Here is a 25,670-nt window from a genome sequence, read left to right on the forward strand (position 1 = left end):
TGAATTCAAATCGGGAGTTGCGTACTGAGCGACGTCTACAAAGTAACTAATGGGTCAAAAGGTAAAACTACTCTTTTAAGAGTAGTTTAGTCGCCTTCTGTTTGATGCGCGTATGCGGCTTCTGGGCTATTCTGAATTCTATGCTTTAAGCATTAACTTACATTGGCATATTAATACATTGACGTTCCCATAGAATTATAATAGTCTAGAAACCGCGTACTGAATTTTGAGGCTAGGTGTCTTGTGTTTTTATATTTGTAAATTGTTTGTAACCTCTCTATATGTAATCTAAATTGCTACATTCATCAGTATGAAGGTTGTCGGGAGATCAAACATTTGCTTAGTGAAAACCAAAAGCCGCCTATATAACGCCTGCATAACACCTATTCTCCTCTACGGATGCGAAACGTGGCACCTCACTAGGACCAAAAACAGCAAAATTCTGAGTTTTAAGAATAGGTGTCTCAGAAGAATCTTGGGTGTGCGGTGGTTTAACTTTGTGAGGAATGAAGTAATAAGAGAACGGACGCAGCAAAATCCGGTGACAACTGTCATCAAGCGGAGGTGATACGGTTGGCTGGGCCATATGCTGCGGATGCCTCCTGTGAGCCTTAACCACGCTTGCCTACTTTACAAGGCATCAGGATCTCGACGTCCTGAACGTCCCCTGCTGACTGTTCGTCGGCAGTTCGTGTCAGAACTACGGGACGCGAACCTGACTTGGGAGGATGCACAGGAGCTGGCAGCCGACAGAGATGCTTGGAAGATCTTTGTGAAGACTATATGCTTCAACTGGGGAGCGGACTTGAAATAATGAAATTAAAATGAGAAACCGTGTACGCGCGCACATCAAACTGAAGCCGTCAAAACTACTTATAAACGAGTAGTTTTTCGTTTTGGCCATTAGTTACCCTGTAGACGTCGCTTAGTACCTAACTGCCGATTTAGATTCAATTACGCCGTGTTGTGTCCTTTTTAAGTGTCAAAATACTGCTGAGATTAAAAGGGAATAGGATGTGATCACATTACATGTGTAAGTAGCGAATTCACAAAAAAACATTTAAGAATACGACAATTTTACCGTCTGTCAGATTGTTAAATAAAACAAGACGGACATTTTGTTAGTATTGTCAAGGTAGTCGAATTTTTTACCCAGCTTTCTATTAATAATCATTAGTTCAATATTCATCATTCCCTTTCCTCACCTAATGGTGCATAGGGCACTGCGTTGGTACACCATTCGCAATGTATCTTGATCATTTTTGCTACACGAAGGTAAGATTATCTGTCTTACGCTTCAGGTACCAGTCCAGGGACTATGAAATACTCTTGTATAAAAACACCTTTTTCGTCAACCATGTCGGGAATCGAACCTGAGACCTCTTGCATGATAGGGAAACGCACTGATCACTACACCACGATGCCGACAATAATACCAATAAACTGTATTAATTTGACTTTATTACTAAATGATTATTTAATGTTTTTTTTTTTACGTTTGTCTAATAAAAGTACCTGTTTTTTATAAAAAAAATATTTTTTATGGTAAAACGTTACATAATATAAAACAAAATTATCTTATTTATATTTGTGTTACGATGATAATATATTATTAGCGGTTTGGCAACATTACGCGGCCACTGCACGCATGCGCGCAGGTGGGATGTCGTGCAGTGCAGGGGGAAAGGCATTTGGCAATTTTTGGACACATTGCGATGTATGCAAACTTGATTCTACGCGCCTTCTGGTAAACGGAAATATCACATACTATGAATACCGATAAAAAGATATGAAATGGATTAAGAATAATTCGTTCTATTTTTGAAATCAATATGGATATTGTGGAGAAATGTTTTCATGCATAAATGTAAAAAAGATATTAAATAAAAATACGTTTCTAGAAAAACGCAACATGTTTGGCTTTGATTGTTGTGAGGTCAAGATTCGTGACAATGTTCTAAACAAATTTGAATGGGCAGGAACAAAAAAACATGAATTGTGACGTACTAGGGGCGTGTCTAATGGAATGATAGTTTTTGCGGTAATTCAAAATTAAAAATTAAAAAAAAATATATGCTTCAAATGATTTGCAAAAATATTTTTTTTACTGGACAGTATTTCATAGACCTTTATTACTTTAAAAATGTTTTTAAAAAAACCTAATTTTTCCCTATTCTATTGACGTGCTCTATAAAGATTTTAAACGAAAACGTACCCACAGTTACCGAGTACCAGGGCTGCATTTAGCAAGAATGTATATAATCCCTCATTTTACAGGATACTCATTTTATGAAAATAAAAATCTGTAACTAAAAAGAGCTTCGCAATTGCGCCGCTAGGCGTAGTTTGACGTTTACAAAAAATAATATTAGTATTTGATTAATCATTTACTAAATATTATTAAATATTTATATACAGGGTGTTCTTTAAACCCTGTCACATCTGAAACCACGATGATCAGTATGGGCGAGACGACATATTAGCATATTAAAAAAATATTTAGAACAAAGAAAATTTAAAAAAATAAAACATTTATAAAACGAATGGCTGCTTACTTCTGCAGGGGAGAAGTGAGGGGAGCGCGGCGCAGTATAAGACTCTCCCCATCCCCCTCCTCGTTTCTCGCCTGCAGAAGTAAGCAACCATTTGCTTTTTTGATATTTAATTTTTCAAAATTTTATTCGTTCTAACAAATTATTTTAATGTGTCGATATGTCTTCTTGCTCATACTGATCATCGTGGTTTTGGATGTGACAGGGTTTAGTGAACACCCTATATAACCACTTACCGACTTTTCTATGTCTACCGGTTTCGAGACGTACCCGCCTCTTCGTAAGGACACCAATTAAACCAACATGCAAAACCCACTATACACCTTCATTATAGTTGTTGCACAAAAATAAAAAACCAACATGACATGCACTTTAACAAGCACATGCATTGATTAGTACAAACATGCACTGATTAGATTATGAAAGTATTTTATGTTTTTTGAAAAATAGTTGAAAAAAATGGGGAGGGGATGGAGGGAGGGGCTTGAGTTTAATAGGTTTAGGGTGACCATTACAATGGAACATCGTTTAAAGGGCTATATTGAAAGGTTATTTGATTATTGATCAAAGGAACATTTTTTTTAAAGCTTTCCTAATGTGAAATATGGTAAGTCTACTTCAGGTGAACTAATTTAACACATGTGTGGCATCGACTATGGACTATGGACCCCACAAATATTATAATCCCCTCTCGCATGTGCAGGGAGTACAATAAGATCCTTAAGTCAATTTAAAAATAATCAATTAGCTTCATCTTCTTGCGGTGCCTTATCACGTGCCCCCGACTTTGGCGATCACCACAGCGAAAGCATCTCGGTCCTGCGCTACGGCCAGGACAACTGCTTGTTAGATGTACTCGCCATAGTGATTCGTGGCAAAAGATGACCAGAGTGGTTTCTCGTTGCCGTCTCTGGTGGATTCTATCGGAGTTACCTTCCCTTAGCTGGTTGGTTTTGGTTTGGAGGCGCCGGAAACTCGCCTTTCACCCTCTCGTTATCTGCTGTGATCACACCGTTATGCAACTGGACATTCGCAGCATTTAATAAAATCTCACCCTCCAAGAAAATGTGACTCACTGTGACCCTACCGACGGTTCAAACTCCTAGGCTATTATTAAGTTATTTTTACAAGAAACCATAGTGTAATTTTTTCTAGGCTTTATGTATTTATTTTATCAATTTTACCTAGTGTTTTATGAAAAGTCTTTTATTATAAATTTTAATAAAACTTTTTTTATTTTTCAAACTGTTTTTTAAATGTTTTTAATTTTATTTTCTTTAAAACAAGTCTCTTTAGCTTCTATTGATTGCTTTTATTGATTGCATGCTGTGAACAAATATAAAGGATGACGGGTCTAGTAATATTGATTTATTTATTTATTAACTGACATTCTCCATGTATACAATTTATAAGGTTTAAATATTACAATAAAAGAATAGTTTAAAACATTTAAAAAAAGAAAAGTAGCATTGACAAACATAAGGGACATCGAGACAAGATCTGGACTATTTTTTTAGTGCTCGTTTAAATCGTTGTAATCTTAAACCAAAAAAGTCCAGATCTTGTCTTGAGTTAACAATACGACAAAGACGGGTCATTGGAGAATTAAGGCCATAGTTTGTTCTATGCTGATCGATGAACAGTACTTCATTGTTTCTCAATCTACAAGTCGGAATATTGAATTTTACTTGTCCCAGTAATGATGGAACATCGATTATACCATTTAGTATGCCGAACATATATATGGAGTCAATATTAGTTCTACGTTTTTGTAGACTAGAAATATTTAACATTGACTCTATTTCAGCATAAGAATAATTATCTCTCTCTAGTCCAAGCATCCACGCTATTTTTCGAAGCAAGCGATGTTGGACTGATTCAATGTGATTTATGCGATTGACATAGAATGGAGACCAGACCACGGAGGCATATTCTAGAAGAGGGTAATATCATAAGTCTTGTACATTAGCTATGTATACAAGTCCAGTTATCTGTTATTGTTCCCTGATAAAGTAAATACATAAATAGGAATAAAATGTCAGGTAAACGCAACACATTCCTTTGAAATTTCATTAAATGAAATCGCACAAAATAAACTTGGCAAATAAAAAATGGCTTTATCTTTTTGTAAGAGATCTGTAAACCAGATTATTGAAGGAATTTACAGATTATCAACCAATTCACCTAAGTCTATTATCTTTATTATGATAGATAAAATAAATATTATTATATTATTACTGATAACATTTTGTGTGTCTTTGTCAATATGGCTTATAGTGTTTGCTAGAGTTAAATAAAATACATTATCATTTTTTATATTTTACAATACCAATATGGGAGATTCATCTGATTGAATTATATCACCTACATACTAGGAGACGCCTAAAATTTTTATTTCAAAATTTTTATACTTCTTCATGGACCATGTGAATTTATCAACAATATTTTGAGTTTGTCCAAATAACAGCCTGTTGTATTGCTGTAAACCATAGCTATCTTCGTAATTGATACTTATAGAATGGTTTTGTTTATATTATTACTCAAGACTAGAAATAACTTATAGGTACTATTTGCACCACTCAATAAATGACACAAATGAGACTTCTTATATTACTGAGACCATCTTGTTATTTATTTTAAAGAAACAAGCAGTGGACAATGATATAATAACACTTAAAAAAAATACAGTTTAAAGACAGACATTAAATTGTGTTACAACAAAAGGATGTGTTTATGTGTATTTCTATGAGAGTAAGTGTAGATGTGTGTTTATGTGTATTTGTGTGGGAGTACGTGTTCAGGTGTGTGTAAGTGTGAGCATCATTAAATAATAAGTGGGATCGTATCGCAGCCAGAAATAATGAGTCATGTAAAATATATCAAAAGATGAAAAAAAAGCATTATAGTTGGAGCAAGAACGATAGAGGAAAGAGTGTTGTGCATAGTTAGTGCTACAGACTGGCGGATGGAATAAATACTTATTTCTTGTCACGCGAAAGGGGACATTAAGATTAATTTTGGAGAGTAGGTTTAACGAGTCTACTTTATTATTTAATAATTTATGTAAATAACATAATTCAGATTCAGTGCGTCTATTTTCAAGGGTAAAAAATCCATTTTGTTTGACAGATTGGCTGTAAGTACAAAGCGTTTAATTGTTTTTATAATCTAGGTTTTATATTTGCGCCACTGAAAATATGACACAAATGCGCATACTTATCTTATTAAATCTAGAGTTTAATAGGCACAAAGTTGTTTATTCATGTTTCAAGTCGTCTGTATGAATCTTACTTTTACAGGATCACCCAAAAAAGAAGATATACATTGATGACAAAGTTCGTGTTGTACCCTCTAGAGAGCATTCAGAATCTGGTCTCAAAATTTCGATACTAGCATCTCGAGATTCTCAATGTGAATCTGAAAACGTCTCGAGACTCGAATGGAAGCCTTTGTTAATTAAAAATGAACGTCAAATGGATTTCAAAGTATGAAATATTAAAAATGTAAATATTTTTAATGACATGGATTTTTGTATTGTTTAATTTGTATTCTCAGTACTACGAACCTTGAATTGATTTCTAGATCCCTAAGTCACTCATGCCTCAAATATTTCTCTGTTTCACCTCCCTATCAGGGATTAGTGTTTCGATAAATATTTATCATGAAAAACATCAATGACATCATTTTCTAATGATGTTATAATTACATTCCATTATACAAATGTTTAGAGCTATTAAACTATTTTGTTGTTTTTAATTAATATTTGCATTCCTATGATTTACTCCCAATATTTTGATATTGTACTAGCAGGTTACATGGTAGGGAATTCGGCCCATCGGGCCTCATTTGAATTATTAGAATCTTGGGCACTGTGAAATTTTACCCTTTTGAGCCTCACTATTTATTTTTTGCTACTCGAAGCTATCTAAATATGATAATGAACCGGGGGTGTAGTGCCGTGGCTAGCGTTGCAGACCCAGGGATCAGAGGTCCGAGCATTGCACCACGCTATACCATTTTGCTCACTCATTTTATAATAAATAAAATAAATAGTTGGGTAAATCATAAAAACACAAATATTTATTCAAAAAAATAATAATCTCTCACTCAGAATTACGCTTCAAAAACCACACAGTTATAATATATTAAATATCCCTATCTTGACTTACGCATGGAAGGTTCCTGGTTTGATTCTTGGTGAGAACACAAAAATTAAATGTGATTAAAGCTAATTTTTCTGCCTGTTTTATTTTTTTAAATTACACCACAAACCAAATGTCTTATTTAGATATAATTTAAAAACAAAATAAAAATATTAAAATAACTGCTTTTAATAATGCCATCTAGCGTCCAATCTGTAAAACGTTATAAATACATAAGCTAAGATTTTTATTATTATTATTTTTAAATTTTTTTATTAATTAAAAAAAAAAACAGTTTTAACAGAACCTATATAAATATTTTATCTGCCATTTAAAACATTAAATTATTTTTTTACACGAGTGTGGGATTCGATCGTTTGGCGTTTCATGTATACAATATTTTTGTCACCCTCGTCACTGGAAGTGTGGCGTCTTATGTAATCCAGTTACTCGGTGGTCGGTTGAGGTGGTAGGGTGGGGTGGTGGATGGTCGGGGGTCTGCGGCTGTTTGCCCACGTTGAGCGGACGTCCAGCGTCCCGTACAGAGAGAGGACAGACGCAATCAATAATTTCTAGAGTAATAATATATAAGATTCATTCTATTTAGGTGTTGTTCTATAACTCCTGTTATACACCTAAATAGAATAAAAATAATATGATACTTTTCTGAAATATGGACGAGGATATTGAAAGGAGGGTTAGTGCCGATAACAGAGTTAATGGTGCCTTAAAGTCTGTCGTAGCAAATAAGTGTCTATCGCAAGAGGCTAAATTAGCAGTTCATAATGGAGTTCTGGTACCAACCCTAATGTATGGAAGCGAAGCATGGAGTTGGAAAAAAAGGGACGAAAGTAGACTGAATGCTGTTGAAATGCGATCCCTCAGGCGAATGTGCGGAAAAACAATGTATGATAGGTGCCCTAATGTCGAAATTAGAGCAGAATGCAAGGCTGAGTTAAGCATTATCGACAAAATTAAGAAAGGTCGTTTGCGATGGTTCGGTCATGTGGAGCGAATGAATGATGAAAGAACGGCTAAAAAGATTTATGATGCGAATGTGTCTGGTTGTAGAAGTCGAGGAAGGCCGAGAAAGACATGGCATGATCAAGTACAACAAATTCTTGAAAGTGGTCATGTGAAAAGTCGGAATAATCGACGTGCGTGCATGAGAAGATGTATGAATGTGAAGGAAGCAAAGGAAGTGTGCCAGGACAGAGTGGTGTGGCGTTCTATCCTCTCTGCCTACCCCTCTGGGGAAATGGCGTGATGGTTAGTTAGTTAGTTAGTTAGTTACTTTTCTGATATTATCGTATTGTGTCCATGTTTACCACGATTTTTTTCAAGTTTTAGTTATTCATCTACAATTATATCAGTGGCTAATTTATGGATAAATTTTAAGGATTCTAGATTAAAGAGTTCAGTTATATTTAATTGCTTAGTTTGTTCAAAGAGCTCTTTAGTTGCTGTTAGATAGGGGAGGTCATATACTAACTTTAATATTTTATTTTGCTGTCTTCGTAGTCTGTTTATGTCATTTTGATTATTATTTTTTATATGATCCATTAATCTCTTATTAATGTATTTTTCAAATATTTTGTTTAATACTATTAAATTTGCAATTGGTCTGTAATTACTTTAAACTATTTTATCACCTTTATATATTGGAGTGATTCTTGCTATTTTTAACTCATCTGGATGGGTACCTTCTTTTATATGCAGATTAAGCAGACTTGTTATTATTGGACTAAGCATGTCTTTATTTAATTTTATCATATCCTGGAGAAGCATTTTTTTCAAAGTTTTTTGCAAATATCTCAGCAACTCCTTGAATGGAGATTTCCAAGTTCGCTTCTTCTGCCCTCATATATATGAATAAATAAAATTGAAAACATATTCATACAATAAAACATAGCTTCTGCCATTTAAATGCGTCATTAATAGTAATGAACATATTACAACAGAGATGAAGAACATTTTAAAGCAGGCAATATAGAAGTCTAGGCATCTACAGGGCTTATGACCTGTCCTTGGCTGGTTTAAGTGGCCACTTAACACACTGAGTAACATTCACCATTCTGCCCATATTTGAACATCTATATTACTTCAATTCTTTCATCTGTTGATGTTTGTGAAGTTAATGATTGAAATGTCACTATCTAAATATTTAAATTGTTCTTTTATCCTTCTTCTTTCCTTCCCATCCCCTCTCCTCTCTTCGTAGTATAGTGTTAATTTTTTAAAAAAATATATTTATTTTTGTTAATCTTTGCTTTTAATTTTTGTAGAAAATTGTAAGATTCAATATATACATGTATTTATAATTTTCTCTAACTGAACGGTTTGGGTAGGTAGGAAGAAATTGCCTTAAGGCAATATGCCCGCCCTTATATGTATATATATTGTATATGTTTATAAAGTGTCAAATAAATAAAGAGCTAAAACCTTTATTTATGCGAGTGAGATTCATCTAATTGAATTATTTCACCCACATACTAGGCATTCAGTCCTTGTCTACAGAAATTTGGACAAACTCAAAATATTGTTGATTAATAGTGATATTCAGCAATCCAGGAGTGCTCTGGTCCGATATCTGCCGAATTACAGAGAGACCACAGACTGTAGTTAGTTTTTATTAATTTTTCATGCATTTTTGAAAAATTTCACTATAAAATTAAAAAACAACAATAAAAATTTATTTTTCATCCAATTTCCCGTAGCTCTGAACTTCCTCATTGCCCCTTCGTTGTTCTCACACCATATTCCTTATTTACCTTTGGTGTACGGTTATACTCCCGAGTGTGCCGTCATATCGAAGTAAATTAGTAATTGAATATCTCGGCTTAACGTGGGTGATAAATAGCATTGGTAAATGACAATTACTGTACAATATATCCACCTACTTTGACTCTTGCGAAATACACTCAACTTATAGAAACACCATTTGGGAATTTGTTGAGAAATACTGCAGGTGTGAGTCACAGCATATTTACTTACGAGTTACTAGTTAACATAACATAAAAGATTTGAGTTTGCAAGTGAAAAGACTCTGTGGAAGTTCATTGTAATCTATTATGGAAATAAAAGATGAGTAATACACCACCACAAATTGGGAATAACCAGTGATAGATTTCATCGCTTTCGCGACATCTTCGTGACTGATATTTTTACTAACATATTACAAGAGAGACGAAGAACATTTAAGAGAAGGTAATATAGACTAATAGTAATATCTTTAACTTCACAAACATCAACAGATGAAAGAATTGAAGGAATATAGATGTTCAAATATGGGCAGAATGGTGAATGTTACACAGTGTGTAAAGTAGCCACTTAAACCAGCCATTGACAGGTCATAAGCCCTGTAGATTCCTGGACTTCTATTTTACCTTCTCTTAAATGTTCTTCATCTCTGTTGTAATATGTTAATATAAACAGCTCCCCAGGGAGTTGAATCCAGTCCTTGTCTACAAAAATTTGGACAAACTCAAAATATTGTTGATAAATTACCTGGTCCATGAAGAAGTATAAAAATTGAAAAAATTATATTTTCAGGTGTTGCCTAGTATATAGGTGAAATAATTCAATTAGATGAATCTCACCCGCATAAATAAAGGTTTTAGCTCTTTAACTTCACAAACATCAACAGATGAAAGAATTGAAGGAATATAGATGTTCAAATATAGGCAGAATGGTGAATGTTACACAGTGTGTAAAGTGGCCACTTAAACCAGCCATTGACAGGTCATAAGTCCTGTAGATGCCTGGACTTCTATATTACCTTCTCTTAAATGTTCTTCATCTCTGTTGTAAAATGTTAATATAAACAGCTCCCCAGGGAGTTGAATCCAGTCCTTGTCTACGAAAATTTGGACAAACTCAAAATATTGTTGATATTTTTATTCTAAAATTCAATGTATTTTTGATGTTTGAAGCACTTGCTTTGTGGAACATTATTATTTAATATATTAAAATAAAATAAAATCACTTTAGGTTGTAAATAAAAACTTAAATATTATTAATAATCAAATAAATCTTAGTAATAGTCCCATTTTAAATATGTTCCCTCTCCCTAAACCCACGCCCACTCTACCCTCACTGTGAAAAATTTATATATGTTATGTTAGTTTGTAATTAACCCCGAAGAAGGCAAATTATAAAAAATATAAGTCGTACATAAAAACAAAGTGATTTTATTTTATTTCAATGTATTTATTCAAAAACAGTAAGGATAGAGAATCAAAAATTATATATATATATTATATTAAGTAGTAATTGAATTGAATTATTTATGTCTGAAAGACTTTTTAAGTGTTACAGGGTAAAAACAAGAGTTTACGTAATGTTATTTTAATGAGTATATATTTATAAATGGTGGTCAAGCGGTCTGATGACTAGGTATTTGAATACAGTTTTTCTGTCACTCTCTCGCAGATGCCTCCCCGAATACTGTGCAAAAAAGAGAACTGCTCATCGGACTGATTATGCCCCTTTTTTAAAAAAAATTTATCAAAAATATATTTTCTGTGATGGCACGTATGTGAAAAAATACTTGTGATATTTGTGTACCGTTTGTTCGAAACGGCTCATAAAATTAAGCGATTTTAAGGGTTTTTGGATGGTCCTACCTTCTATAAAAGATAATTTATTAAATAAAAACAAATTATATAGGCACGCGAATGGTGGGTGTCCATAGTGTGTGTAAAAATCATAGCTCTGGTTCCATAATCCAGGGAATAAATATTTTTGTATGAAGGAATCTTAGATTAGTTAGTTGCACATCCTCTTAAATACATATATTTGAAATAGATCTAAAGCCCTGGATAGTTTTCGACGTTGATATTTGAGTGATATTTTAGAAACTGTTTGTATTTTTTATTTACTATAGATCTGTACACCACCAATATGACATTTTACTGTCTCTTTTACCATCCTTTTCGCATAATGAATTCTCAAAAAAAAACATGGTGGCCTCTGTGGCGTAGTGGTCAAGACATTTAACGTAGGTTCCGGGTTTGATTTCCAGTGAGAACACAAAACTTTAATGTGAGTTTTCTCAATCCGGGTATTCTGTGTTGTAATTCATCACTGTAATTGGGCCTCCTGGCCTGTTGTAGTGCAAAAAAATGTCTATTCTGGCATACATTTCTAGCTTCCTCCCTCATGCATACATCTTGTCACACCTGCCCTTCGGTTCTGCCTGCTTTTGACATGACTAGACTTAAGACTTTGGTTTATCTGATCCTGCCACGTCTTCCTTGGTCGTCCTCGTCCCATATCACCGTTCATCCTCTCCATATATATAAACATAAAAAATTAAAATAAAACAAAACAAACAAAATATATGAATATTGGGAAAAAAATAATACCCCAGGGTTACATATCAATATTGATAATTTGAATAAAAATTAAGTGGACGAAATAAAGTATTTCGGGGTCTATTTGGATAGATATTTGAATTTTAAAAAACATACTCAATATGTAACAAAAAAATATTCATTTATGAGAAGATTACGATATGTAATAGCTATAAAAATTAGCATTCTTATATTTAAAACAATAATGTGTCCACACATAAATTACTTTCTTCCATTTTTTTTATGTCATGAAGGAGAAATTCAAAATATACAAATTCTTCAAAATAAGGCAATGAGGATTATACTCAAAAGAAATATCTATTCTAATGTAGAAAAAATGCACAAAGAAATTGGCTTGCTCACAGTAAAGCAACAAATTAAATATAGTGTGGCAATTTTTATACATAAAATAATTAAGGGGATGAATAAAATAAAAACAATAATAAAATTTAACCAACAATGTCATACATATGAAACAAGGGGTAAAAAAAGATGAGATTACCAATGAGGAGAAAAACAGAATCTCAAAACTCATTGTACAAGGGATGGAAGCTGTACAATGAGTTACCTGAAGAAATAAAGGAAATAGAAAAAAAAAAATATTTTAAATTAATTTGAAAAAATATGTTATTGAGAAATTTTTATAAATAAAATTGTAATATTATTAAAAGTTTATATTGGTTCTTAAGATGTTATGAACTAACTCAATAAAGCATAAATAAATATGTACCTGTTTTATCATTATTTCATCATCCATTCGTTCTACATAACCAAACCATCTCATTCTTATTGTCGTCAATTATACCTGACTCAGATTTACACTCTTGCCTGATTTCATCATTCGTAACCCTTTCATACATTGTTTTCCAATTGTCATCCAATAAACCGATATTTAATTATATTTTTTATTGCAGGCCTTCGCTGAGTTGGCTGAATTTAACACACCAGCAAAGTAATTGGTAAGTTTTTCATTTCTTGAACTTTTTAAATTCATTAAATGATCATGTTCAAACTCCTTTCAGTTCAGTGTCACCACAGTGGCATTTATTTGTAAACAATTTTAAATTAAAATAAAAAAGTAAAGATTTACAATTGTTTTATATTGCAATGTTTGTACATAAATGACCTTTAATTAATACTAGTACAAAAGGAAAAAGAGAAAAGGAGGATAGATTAAGGAAAAAAAAAAAGAGATGTTTCTTCAGACGTGATTTAAACATAGATACTTTTGAAACATCTTTGACGGTGGATGGGAGATGATTCCACAGTCGAGTTGCATGGACACTATATGAGTTAGAGAAGAAAGAGGATTTGTGGATTGTGTAGAACGAAGAGGTGAATCATGAATCGAAAGTGTTGAAATTTTTCATGCAGGTATATAGGTGTGTTTGAGCTAAGAAGTACTGTAAACAGAAGTGAGAGGGAGTTATAATCTCTCGGCTGTCTAATGCCATTTCAGTTGCCTACGATAATCAGAAATGTGGTCATATTTCCTAAGTTCCTAATATGTGGTTCCAGTTGTGTTCAATTTGTTACCAAACAATCTTAGAAATAGCACTACCAAAAGTGACAAGGGCAAAATAAGGACTGGCTATTCGATCAGGAGTTAATATATTAATAAAATGGAATATTTATTAAAATAGAAAATATAAATATGTAATATTGTAATATTGATTTATTTATTTAAATCTTAAAGTAGGGCACACATATCATACATATTGTTATGTGTGTTCTAATAATAACATTGCAAATATATTTAATTTATAAATTGTTTATCACATATGTCTTGACCATTATTTTAAATTTTGATATGTTTTTTTCTTCATAAATATTTTTTTCCATTTCGTAATACTTTTTAATTGCTTTAAATAAAATTGAATTTTGTGACTTTGCCTTTTTCCTAATTCATCCAATTAACCTAATTATCATTAACATAATAAACAATAAAAAACTAAAATATTCATAAAAAACATAACCAATTTATATAGACCAATAGAACGAATTCCATCATCCATTCCAAGATCCACTCATCGATCCGTGTGCAACCCACCTCCACTATCCATTTCTTAATAGCAATTTTATATTGTGAGAACTTACTAATTGTCCTTATGGAAGTAGTAAGTTAGAAGTAATTATTATCATACAACTATGTAGTGTTATCATATGTTTTCATGTAAATGATCTTTTCTGAAAAGCCATAATTGGCTTGGTGAGTCTTGAAAAAAAAATTATTAATTTTTTTTTTTAAAAATTGTAAAAAATGTAATAATTACATGTAAATAATAAATAAATTTAAAGAAGGCTAAAAATTTACCTAATGCATGTATTCAGAAGTCGTTCAAGTTTATCGAGTTGTTCACAGCTCAAATCAGTCACAGAAATATCAGCGTAACCTAGAATGTGTAGTAGTAATGCTTGTACGGGTGCGGATATATGTAATGATGATGATGATATTTCACTAAACCGACAAATGGTTTGATTCCAGATCAGCGTTCCGATGATGGCCATGAAGAACAACGGGGCGAGCTACGGGCGCGAGTCCGTGGGGTCGGGGGGGGCGGGCCGCCCGGCCTACCTGGTAGAGCATCTCGCCACCTTCACCGTCACACGCGAGACCGGCATCCTGTACCCGGCCGACGGCATGCGCAGGCTGCTGCAGCTCGAGAAGTCTAACGGTGAGACAAATGCCCTAAATTGCGCGGATGTGGTCATTGGATCTGGAAATGTCTAGACCACAGGTTTTCAAATTTATTTTACCCATTGCCCCCTTTTCAGGAGAAATTGACTCAATGCCCCCTAAATACAAACATAAAACAGAAAGATATTACTGGGTAATTACTACAACTAGGTAATTTCAAAATCAGCATTCGTGAATTACCCACTTAAAACACATTTTTTTATCTTCCTCCTTGAATGCTACAAATAGACGAATCATCCATTCAAATAATCACAATATGATTTTAATGAATCACGAATATTAGCTCTCAGCCGTATCCTATAACGGTTGTCTCGAGGGTATGGCGGTGGACATGGCTTGGACATGTGCTGTGGATGCATCGGGAGAGTCTTAACCCATAGTTCTTAAAATATGGTTTGATTAGAATGACAGTTGTCAGCAAAAGTGAGGACATAACTTTGTAGTAACGTCTAAGGAGTGATTTATATTGACACACGAAAAATGATTTGTATCTGGCATGTTAATTAATTTTTTTAATACAATGCTTGACATATAAATCAACATAATTAAATAAAATCAGATTTAAAACTAAAAGAAACCTTATTATTAACAACGTTCTTACAAGGTTACGTCCTTTTACAAAAATGTTAGAGATGAGACAAATTGATCAACGTAAATCGATCAAATAAAAAATAATTCATTCGTTGTTCATGAAAAAAAAAATAAAATGTCTTATTTTTTAGTAAATAATTGTCTTAAACACACTATAATAGGCTTGTTTTTTCGTTTTTATATCAATTTTCGGAAACTCATGTTTTGCATGAAAAAACTGATCAAATCGATTTGATCGGTACATGATCAGTGATCAATAACTTCCCAAGCTATATTTTAAGGACGATAAGTTGCCTCTTTTTCACATCTGCAGGCTCGAAGGCAGGATGGCTATCGATTACGATTTTTCGGCTTTATTCGGCGGAACTTAGGGATGCGAGATAACGTGGGAGAAGGCAAGAGTGCTGGTTGCCAATCGGGTCTCCTGGAGATGTCTGATGACGTCCACATGCTCCACTTAGGAGCCTATGTGGAAAAGAAGAGAAAAAGAAATATATAAATCCTGAAATTTGTGTATTTTTAATGACCACTATTTTATTTGACGAAAATTTTCAGGTATTTGGTCCCAGAAAATGCAGCTGTGTTTGGATGGACCGTGGGTTCTTATTATGGACTATGAAAGTGGAGTAAGTAATATTGTATTTCAATTCTAAAATATTATTTGCGTAAACAATGTTTTGAGTACCTATGTCCAAATGTTTGCAGACAGGCTAAATTTCCTCCCTAGGGAGTTATTTTTATTATTTTTTATTAATTCATCCGGCTGAACCAATTCACCTACTAGGCAATGCCTGAAAACAATTATCCAATTTTTGTACTTTTTTTATACCAGTTAGTTAATTTGACAACATTGCCTGGTAGAATCTCACCCACATGATAAAGGTTTCAGCTGCTTTATTTCACGGAAGTCAACAGATGAAAGAGATGAAGAAATGTGGATGTTTGAACATCAGCGGAACGGTGAATGTTACACAGTGTGTAAAATGGCCATTTAAACCCGCTAATGACAGGTCATAAGCCCTGTAAATGCCTGGACTTCCATATTTCCTTTTCAAAAATGTTTTTTCCCTCTGTTATAACAAATTTAGACATCATTTGTTTATTTATTTACAGACTCATCAAGTCCATTTAGTTACAAGCCTATTAAGATTTTACTAATTAGACCAATAATTATTCAACTGAATATTTACTCATGATTGTTGATCTTTTCAGTCTATAATGGAAAGGTTCAGCTGCTCCTCGATCCAAGAGCCTACTGCCTTCACATCCAGCGACCCCATGGAGATGTACAATAACATCCTCGCATTCATAGTCGGCGGTCGAGCTGGTGCTCGCTCCGAAATGCACATCTTCCAGTGCCACGATGTTGGAGCCCAGGATCTGGTTGAAGACCTCAACTCCATCAGGTGAGTTTGAGATAATAGTAATAAAAATAATGATAATTATTTATTGACAACAATTCATATAATCTGCTACATTTTTCTGGTCTGGCTAACAAGGTACAGTGAGTTGCTAATTGAATCGACTGATAATTCGGGATGTTAAATAAAAAAACTGAAACATGACAACTAGACATGTTTCGTTAAAATTATGCTTTTGTATCTCACAAGTTCCGGATTTTTTTTATTCGGCATTTCAAACAAGTACCAAAAAGCGTACACAACAGTCATCATCATCACCATAAGCTCGATAGCCCCGGGTGGGCCTCGGCTGAATCCAGGAGTCTCCTCCACTCTTGCCGGTCTGCTGCCCTTCCTCTCCAGTTCCTCACTTCCAACATTGTCATATCTGCGCTGACGCAGTCCATCCATCGCATTTTGGGCCTTCCTGGTCTTCGTCGTCCTTGTGTCACAGAGAGAGTTAGGCATTTTATGGGGTTTTTGTCGTGCATTCTAATTAAATGGCCAGCCCACCTCAAGCGTCCCACCTTGATGGAGTTGATTACTCGATAAATTTGAACGACTTCAGAATACATGCATAAGGTACATTTTTGGTCTTAGGAAATATGACCACATTTCTGATTATTATAGGCAACTGAAATGGCTCAAAATAAGACAGCGGAGAGACTATCACTCCCTCTCACTTCTGTTCACTGTACTTCATAGTCCTAACACTCCTATATACCTGCGTGAAAAATTTCGACGCTTATCAGTTCATGGTTTACCTCTTCGTTCTAATTCTCAAGGCATTCTCTTAATACCCATCCACAATTCCTCTTTCTTCTCTAACTCATATAGTATCCATGCGGCTCGACCGTGGAATCATCTCCCATCCACCATCAAAGATGTTACTACATTATCTCTGTTTGAGGATTCTTCTTTCGAAAGCTGCAATGGTTCCCTCAATATTCTTTGTCATAACCCAGGTTTCGGAGGTATATGTCAGGATTGGTTTAATCAGAGTTTTGTACAGTATTATTTTAGTATTTTTTCATACTAGTTATGACCGAAGTTGTTTTTGAAGCGTGTAGTAGCAACGGTTGGCAGCCATTATTCTCCTCCTGATTTCTTCCTGTGACTGTGGAACCTAGGTATGTAAAGGACTTGATCACCTCAACTTCGTAGTTTCCCGCTGTGAAGGTATGGGGGATTATGCCGAGGTTTTGAGAAATCATCAATTTCAGCTTTATAAGTCAGCTAACTAATAAAGCTGTCAACTCTCTCAATAGATCAGAGTACGCATCACACATGCGGAAAACTATATAAAGATATATTTCTATTCGCAAAAAACTGATTCAATCTTTCTATTTACTTTTCCAGGGGCGGCAAAGATGGTGAGAGGAAAATTAGCCAGGCCGGGAGCAGGCAGGACAGCCAGTATGACGAAAGGGATGACCCTAACTCCCGAGACTTCGTCATGGAGAGGGAGCGAGACAGGGAGAGGGAAATGGGGGAGAGAGACAGGGGCAGGAGAAATCAGGTTTGTCTTTTACTCAAGAAAATAAGTACGGTGGAACCTCAATACATCAAGCCCTATATTTGATAATCGTCACATTTCAATGTCAACTTTTTTTCTTAATACAGTAAAACCTCATTTTTTTCCATACATTGTCATTCAAATATCCCCCTAATTAACGTTTCTAATAACCCCTGTTAACGTAAAAACGTTGAAAATTTTAACAAACTCATTTGATGTGTCGAAAAACGGCAAGCCGCACGCCGCCGCGTTTGCCCAAAATGGAGAATAAAAGCAACGTAAATAAAAAAAAAGTATAAATTATTGTCTCAAACTAAATTCAAAGTAGGCGCAGTGTAATTGACCTTTTAGTTTGAGTGTTAAATTTTCTTAACGGCTGTTTTGCACTGCATTTTGATGTATTTTTCAAGCAAATACAATCTCACTGACGTTCCAATTTCCAATGTCCTTTAGGGTTAGTTTTTATTTATATCCTTATAGTTTTTTCAACAAAAACCCTTATTAATATTTTACTGAATTGTGACAGGCCGTTGATGCATGCTTAGGAAAAATTAAGTCTACATCAATAAATTACGATGCAGAAAGTTTACAAATGTGGCAATAGAAAAACTGCATTATATTTTAATTAGTATGAATGTACTATTATTTTCTGTGTTTCTTTTTATATCCTATAAGTTTTTTTTTCTCATGTACACGTATATTTAAAATTACATAAATCTAATAAATAAATAATTATAACAGTGTAAGTCACTCTCCAAGCTCAAGAGCGAGTATCTGTTTTTGGAGAGTTAAAGTTATATGATTTACTAGATGCATAAAAGTACATTTGTATTAGAATAAAAAATCATCTACCATTTATGAAAATATATTGATCAATAGTTTTTAAAAAATATTAAAAGTTATAAATAATTTGGAAAGATGGTTTAAACAGTTATCATAAAAGTGTCAAAAAGTTTTGCTGCGATGTAAATGTGACGTGATAGTTAAAATTCTGTGGTGCCATTGTTAACGAAAAGGCGAACTGTAAATGAAAATCGAATTTCATTCAGTTTTGTTATTGGGAAATATTTGAGAAAGGATAGGAATATGGAATGAATACCTACCTTTAATATAATCTGAATGGTCTTCAATATCTGGCACTGGATCACAAAATGAGACTATGTTTTCCACGACGCGCGACGATTTCAACCACTATTTTATCCGATTTTATGCGAAGTCAAAAATGTTGTTTTGTTTTTGTTCTAAATCCGAATCTTCTAATTTTGAATATCTTCTATCTTGATGTTAGGTAGGTACCATAAGGATGGGTCAAAGGAAGGATGGGAACGAAAGGTAATCGGCCAATAAGGAATAATATCGATAAATGCTGTTATTTACTCAACAGCCATAGTAAAAAAAGTGATACCATGTAAATGAAATTTTGATTAGGATCGCCTGTGATTGTTCCACTTGGTTTTAACAGCTCCTAATACACTTCGCTGAGCTGGTCCCACCAAATACAGCGCATGGCCTTAGAGCCGTGAATAATTGCTACTTAGCCCTAAAGTCATCTACAGAAAAACGCCAGAAGCAAAGTTGTACAGCGAATAGTTTTTCTCGGTGAAATGAAACATCTCATTTTGAATTGTAGATTCCCCACTTCTCGCAGTACCGAGAGCCGATCTCAGACTCGGAATTGGCTCCACACGGAAACAACGAAGATGAAGCCTCCAGTACTTCCTCGGACAAAATCTACGAACAGGATATTGCCATACTCAACAGGTAAATAATCATTATGTATTCCTGTAATATTGCCAGGCTTAGTACTAGGGTACTGCCCCTAGTAAGACTGGCAATGATACAATGAATTTTTAACATTGGAAACAAATTTAAAAATCTCCACCAAAAACGGAAAATTAGTCATCGATGCCTAAATAAACTATACATTCAAACCTACCTACCTAAATAATCGCGTAATTCAAAACCGTCTCTAAATCTTGCAAAAACGGATTTCAATTATACTACTTGACACCGCAAACTTAGCATTCTCCATTGAGTTGGTGAAGCATAATTTTCACTTTTTTCAATGTTTTTTGCAAATATCTCAGTAACTCCTTCAATGGAGAGTTCTAAGTTTACTTCTAATACCCCCTCATGGATATGATAAAATGTATCTATGTAATCTTGACCTGTATTTGTGTTGAGTATCGGGGGTTTTTTTTTTTTGTGAACTGTATATGTAAATAATAAATAAATAAAAATAAAATTTATTTATTCTTAAGACGTATTCTGCCACCATATGAAGAAAAGCCGTAGCTACATCAAAGTAAATTCTGAGGAAATTAGTGTTTTGTCAAAAGTGAAGACTTGAACTTGTCGGAGGACAAAGATACTCATTTTTTTCAATTCAATTCATTTATTTTGAATATAACATATACATTACAAAAATACATTCAATACGTACATATTATAAAAAAGAAAAAGAAATACACGAAAGAGACTCATGTCAAAGTAGTAGGAGAATCCTGCTCCGGAAAACCCCTTCGGATACATGGAACAGATCAATATCCAGAGCGATGTTGTTCAGCATAGCGGTAGCCCTTCCAACAGGCATAACCATAGGCAGGTTGGTCCTGAATATCGGAATATGAAACAATCTATGCTGACGCTGTCTTAGGTAATTATCAGGAACATACAAACCAATGCTCATCATAATTTCAGAATTATTGATCATTAACCATATAGATATATATCATACAGGATTACAATTATTTAAAAATAGTGTATTGAAAACTTTTGAATAAAACTCCGGTTGGTCCGTTTTTCTCTTATATCACTCAAATTACATACATTCATATTATTATTATAAATTAAATTTCTCTTTTGAAATTTTGTATTACTTCTAAAATCGCTTTAATGAAATTTTATCGACTTCTCTTGGTTTAAAATCTTCTCCTTATATTGCTTTTTCAAATTTTAAATGATTACTTGCCATACTTGTTATTCCTTCTTTATTTTTTCTTTTTTCTCTGCTGCCATTGGCATGTTTTTATACTTGTTATACTTTTAAACTACTTTTAATTACTTATATTATATATGTTAATAAAATCAATATATTGCTGCTCTTACTATAATGTGTCATTAATTTTGAAGATGTTTTTTAAATTGACCTAAATTTAAATTTACTGTCTTATATTTCACTTAAAGATTCTTCTCATCGTTTCTTTGAATCCCTTAAAATAAATGTGTTTATGTTTTTCCTTTTTTTAAAAAAAAAAATGTTATTACTATTTTATTTTATTTTTACATCTGAGTATGTTTTTCATTCTTTATTTCCATTCTTAATTCTTAATTACTCTTACAAGTTTTCTTCATTTTTAATATTATTTCCATTTGTAAATACTCACTACAAACTACAAACCTTAAAATATATTTTTTTTTCACTTAAATTTAAATTTTTAAACAACTTTCATTTATGTTTTCTTTTTCCTTCTCTTTTTTATACTTTCATAATTAACATTAGATTTAATTGCTTTTTAATATGGAAACTTCACTGGTCCATTAGAATTAGGTCCAATTGTGTAAAATATTAAACTTTGTAACTGTACTGTATGTTTCCTGAATAAAAGAAAATAAAAAAATAAAAAAATAAAAATAAAAAAAAATAAAAAATACCGCGTAACAATCGATAAAAATGTGTAGTCAAATACACATTCCTTCTAGTCTCTAAACTGTTGTAGCCGAGCATACCCCGGAGAAACTCGGTCGGGTAGAGCCAAGGATAATACCCGCGCTCTCTCTTTTGTAACACTGTGTTTCATAGCAAAAATATGTGTTATATTTTTGAGAATTACAATAGAACTCCATTTATGCAAACTCCAGTCATTGCTCCGCGGAGATAGCCTGCATGTCTATCCCGGTGGCGATGTCTCAGAACAATTTTTTTCCTACGAATTGCTGGTGGACAATGGTTGAGTCCTGAGACAGAACAGTATTGTAATGTTCACGTGTAAACGGCGTTTAACATCGTATTTGAATTGAGTCGACAATAAGTTCGTCGCAAATCTTTATATATATAATTCCTCTGTACGTGTGATGTCACCGTACTCCTCCTAAGCGGCTTAACCGATTTACGTGCGGTTTTCAGAGAAATATAGATCTTTGCGCTGTGCGTGTTTGTAGATATTAAAATCTTCAATTGAATATGTAAAAACGAAGTTAGGAGCATAAATGTTTTATTTATCGATCTACCAGGGTTGCATTCGAGGAGAATGCATTTGCAAAAAGATGGAAAGATGTTGTTTTTTTGTGTATAAAAAGAGTTTGTTTTTGAATGTTTACAAACAGCATTTGTTTTTTGTGGATCTCAATCAGATTATTTCCTTAAATTCCTAATAATTTCTACCCATTTATTTATTTTTATTTGATTTTTGGTAACACTAAAATAATATTAAATTCAATACATTTTTAAAAATCGTTTTCCGACATAAGTACACCCTTTTGTTGGTGAGACGACCGGAGTTTGACGTTTGCAAAAAGAATGCAGTATTTGAAAAAATATTTATTTTATGTTTTGGAATTCAACCATAAACAAGTACCTAGGTACCTACTTGAATCCAATATAAACAATTTTTAGTTTTGGGATTCAATCACAAACAAGTACCTAGGTACATACTTATCAATGAAAAGTATTTTGCCAAAGTTCGGGCAGGACAACGTCTGTCGGGTCCGCTAGTAGATACATAAATAATAAATATGTTTCTAGATGCTTCGACGACATAGAGAAGTTCATAGCTCGCTTGCAGCATGTGGCTGCAGCTAGCAGAGAACTGGAGCGCAGAAGGAGGTCCCGGAAATCCAAGAAGTCCGACCCCGGAGACGGGATGTTGTCTCTCCGCACGCGCCCTCCCCCGGAACACGAGTTCTACGACATCTTCCAGAAGTTCAAGCTCTCCTTCAATCTCCTCGCCAAACTGAAGTCCCACATCCACGACCCCAACGCCCCTGAGCTGGTGCATTTTCTCTTCACGCCACTTGGTAAATCTCAATTCCAATCATCATGTACTGACATTGAATGATGTTTTCATGATATTGAATGATGTTTTCATGATATTGAATGATGTTTTCATAATATTGAATGATGTTTTCATGATATTGAATGATATTCCTATGATTTAAAATATCTCCGTGAGATTATAAAACGTCAGACGTAAGATAACAGGATATTCCTGTGGTGTTGAATGTTTTTTATGTAATATTAAGCTTCACATCCAGTCCAAGAACAGTGAAATGAACATTGTAGAGCCACCTTTTCTAGATTTCTTAACCCTTAATTGCATGGTGTATCTAATTTGATACAAACCACAAAAATGACCATAAAATGACCAAAAACAAATAATACAAATGATTTTGTGATGTACCAATTCAATACAAAAGAAGCGCAAAGGTCCAGTGGCTTGTGGATGGATCTGAAATTCACAAAGATGAAACAAGTCATTGGATGGTATATGAATCAACACGGCAATTCTGTAAATTGCCTAAATTCAAATGTCAATGTGCTGTACAACTATATATGGCAAAATATAAAAAATGCTTGTATTAAAGATAAACACATTTTTTTATACCTCATATTTCCATCATGTAGCGTAGCTAATTTGATGCATACCTATTTTTACTAATATTTTCTATCTTGATACTCCTAGGAGTTTAAAAATTCTTTTTCCATCCTTTTTTAGTGTGTGAAATATCATTTTTTATTTAAAAAAAAAACATGCAATGAAAGCCTAAAACCTCACAGTAATAAAAAAAAATTAAGTTCCCACTTGATTTTTTGTTTATCAGAGTAATTATTTAGTCAAAAATATTCGTTCAACGCTCTGGTTCCATTTCACGCACAGGACTGTATACTTATTTCTGTCTGGGCACATAGAAAGATGAAAATGATGTTTACAGTTATGTGTTTTTCCTTCAGCGCTGATAGTGGACGCATCCCACGAGAGTTGCGCTGAGCCACGCTTGGCCTCGCGTGTGGTCCAGCCGCTGCTCACCCGGGAGACCATCAACCTGCTGGGAAACTGTGTAACCTCCAAGGAGACGGAACTCTGGCACTCTCTGGATGACCCCTGGCTGATACCCCGGTGAGCATTCCTTCACTTGCTGTATTATGTTGTAACACGCGAGTTGTATTACCAGTGTTGTAACGCGTGAGTTGTAAAACCCGTGTTGTAACATGTGAGTTGAAAATTTTAAAATTTCTTGTGAAGACTTATTACATATCAGAAAAAAAATATCTTTTGAAAAAATCTCATCACCTGAATAATGTGTCAGTTAATGAAATAATCACATTTATTTATTCTGGAGAATTTATGTATAGCCGTTTTTATGGAAATCACCTCGAGCGTGATTTTTTATTTATACGTACTGTATTCTTAAATATATATTTTTTTTACTGCTTTTTACCTTAGACAGGCATTTTAGGCACCCCGAACAGGCATCCCTTCATTTAGAAATGGGAACCTTACCTGGAATGAACTAAATCATTAACATGTGTACCAATCAGAGTCTGAGGGGTTGATGGAGGCTGTTAGATGGCCAACACATGTTTTAATTTGAATTGTTAATGTACATTTTTAGTTTTTTACTGATTCAATTTTTTAAGATCCTCATGACTTTTTAATTTGTTTTTAATATGGTTTTTTTTATTTAAAAAAAAATGTTTTGTTTACTATACAGGGTGTTCTTTAAACCCTGTCACATACGAAACCACAATGATGAATATGGGCAAGAAGACATATTAGCATATTTAAAAATATATTTGGAACAAAGACAATTTAAAAAAAAAACAAATGGTTGCTTACTTCTGCAGGGGAGAAGTGAGGGGAGTGCGGTGCAGTACCAGATTCCCCCTCCCCCTCCTCGTTTCTCCCCTGCAGAAGTTAGCAACCATTTGCCTTTTTCGATATTTTATTTTTTAAAATTTTAGTCGTTCTAAAAAAATATTTTAATGCGCCAATATGTCTTCTTGCTCATACTGATCATCGTGGTTTCGGATGTGACAGGGTTTAATGAACACCCTGTATACTTACACATTTTTTTTTATTACATCTTTTACTTTATTTTTTTTTCTCTTTCTACTCTATATTTTGCTATGTTTTTCAAATATTTGCTATACACATACATTTTTTTTTACTATGACTTTAAATATGTTTCTTACTATGTATTCTGTTTTTACTTCGCATTTTAATGAGTTTTAAAATATTTAAATACATATATTTTTAATGTTTTTTAATATGTTTTCTCTACATTTATTTCTTTGTTTTCATTATGTTTTGGATTAATTTTTAACTACACTTTTACTATGTTTTTACTACATTTTTTACCTTGTTTTTACTCTATTTTCTAATTTGTTTTTCACATTGTCTAATATCTTTATAACTGT

General features: G+C 33.6%; 1 protein-coding gene across 2 annotated transcripts in view; it reads left to right on the top strand.

Moving 5' to 3' along the window:
• The window catches only part of LOC148280340 (epidermal growth factor receptor kinase substrate 8-like), a 52,840-nt gene that overhangs the window by 1,566 nt on the left and 25,604 nt on the right, over positions 1 to 25,670 (top strand). For both annotated transcript variants that reach the window (XM_088228536.1, XM_088228537.1), the window contains exons 2-9: positions 12,963 to 13,007; positions 14,534 to 14,723; positions 15,893 to 15,963; positions 16,550 to 16,743; positions 18,097 to 18,256; positions 19,884 to 20,014; positions 22,998 to 23,269; positions 24,204 to 24,369. In XM_088228536.1, coding sequence (XP_088084662.1) covers positions 14,546 to 14,723; positions 15,893 to 15,963; positions 16,550 to 16,743; positions 18,097 to 18,256; positions 19,884 to 20,014; positions 22,998 to 23,269; positions 24,204 to 24,369 — 1,172 coding nt within the window. In that variant the 5' untranslated portion in view covers positions 12,963 to 13,007; positions 14,534 to 14,545. The remainder of the gene's footprint in view (positions 1 to 12,962; positions 13,008 to 14,533; positions 14,724 to 15,892; positions 15,964 to 16,549; positions 16,744 to 18,096; positions 18,257 to 19,883; positions 20,015 to 22,997; positions 23,270 to 24,203; positions 24,370 to 25,670) is intronic.

Source organism: Micrasema longulum, unplaced genomic scaffold (genome assembly GCF_059751315.1).
Source record: "Micrasema longulum isolate JH-2025_06_02 unplaced genomic scaffold, ASM5975131v1 h1tg000592l, whole genome shotgun sequence".
Lineage (NCBI taxonomy): Eukaryota > Metazoa > Arthropoda > Insecta > Trichoptera > Brachycentridae > Micrasema > Micrasema longulum.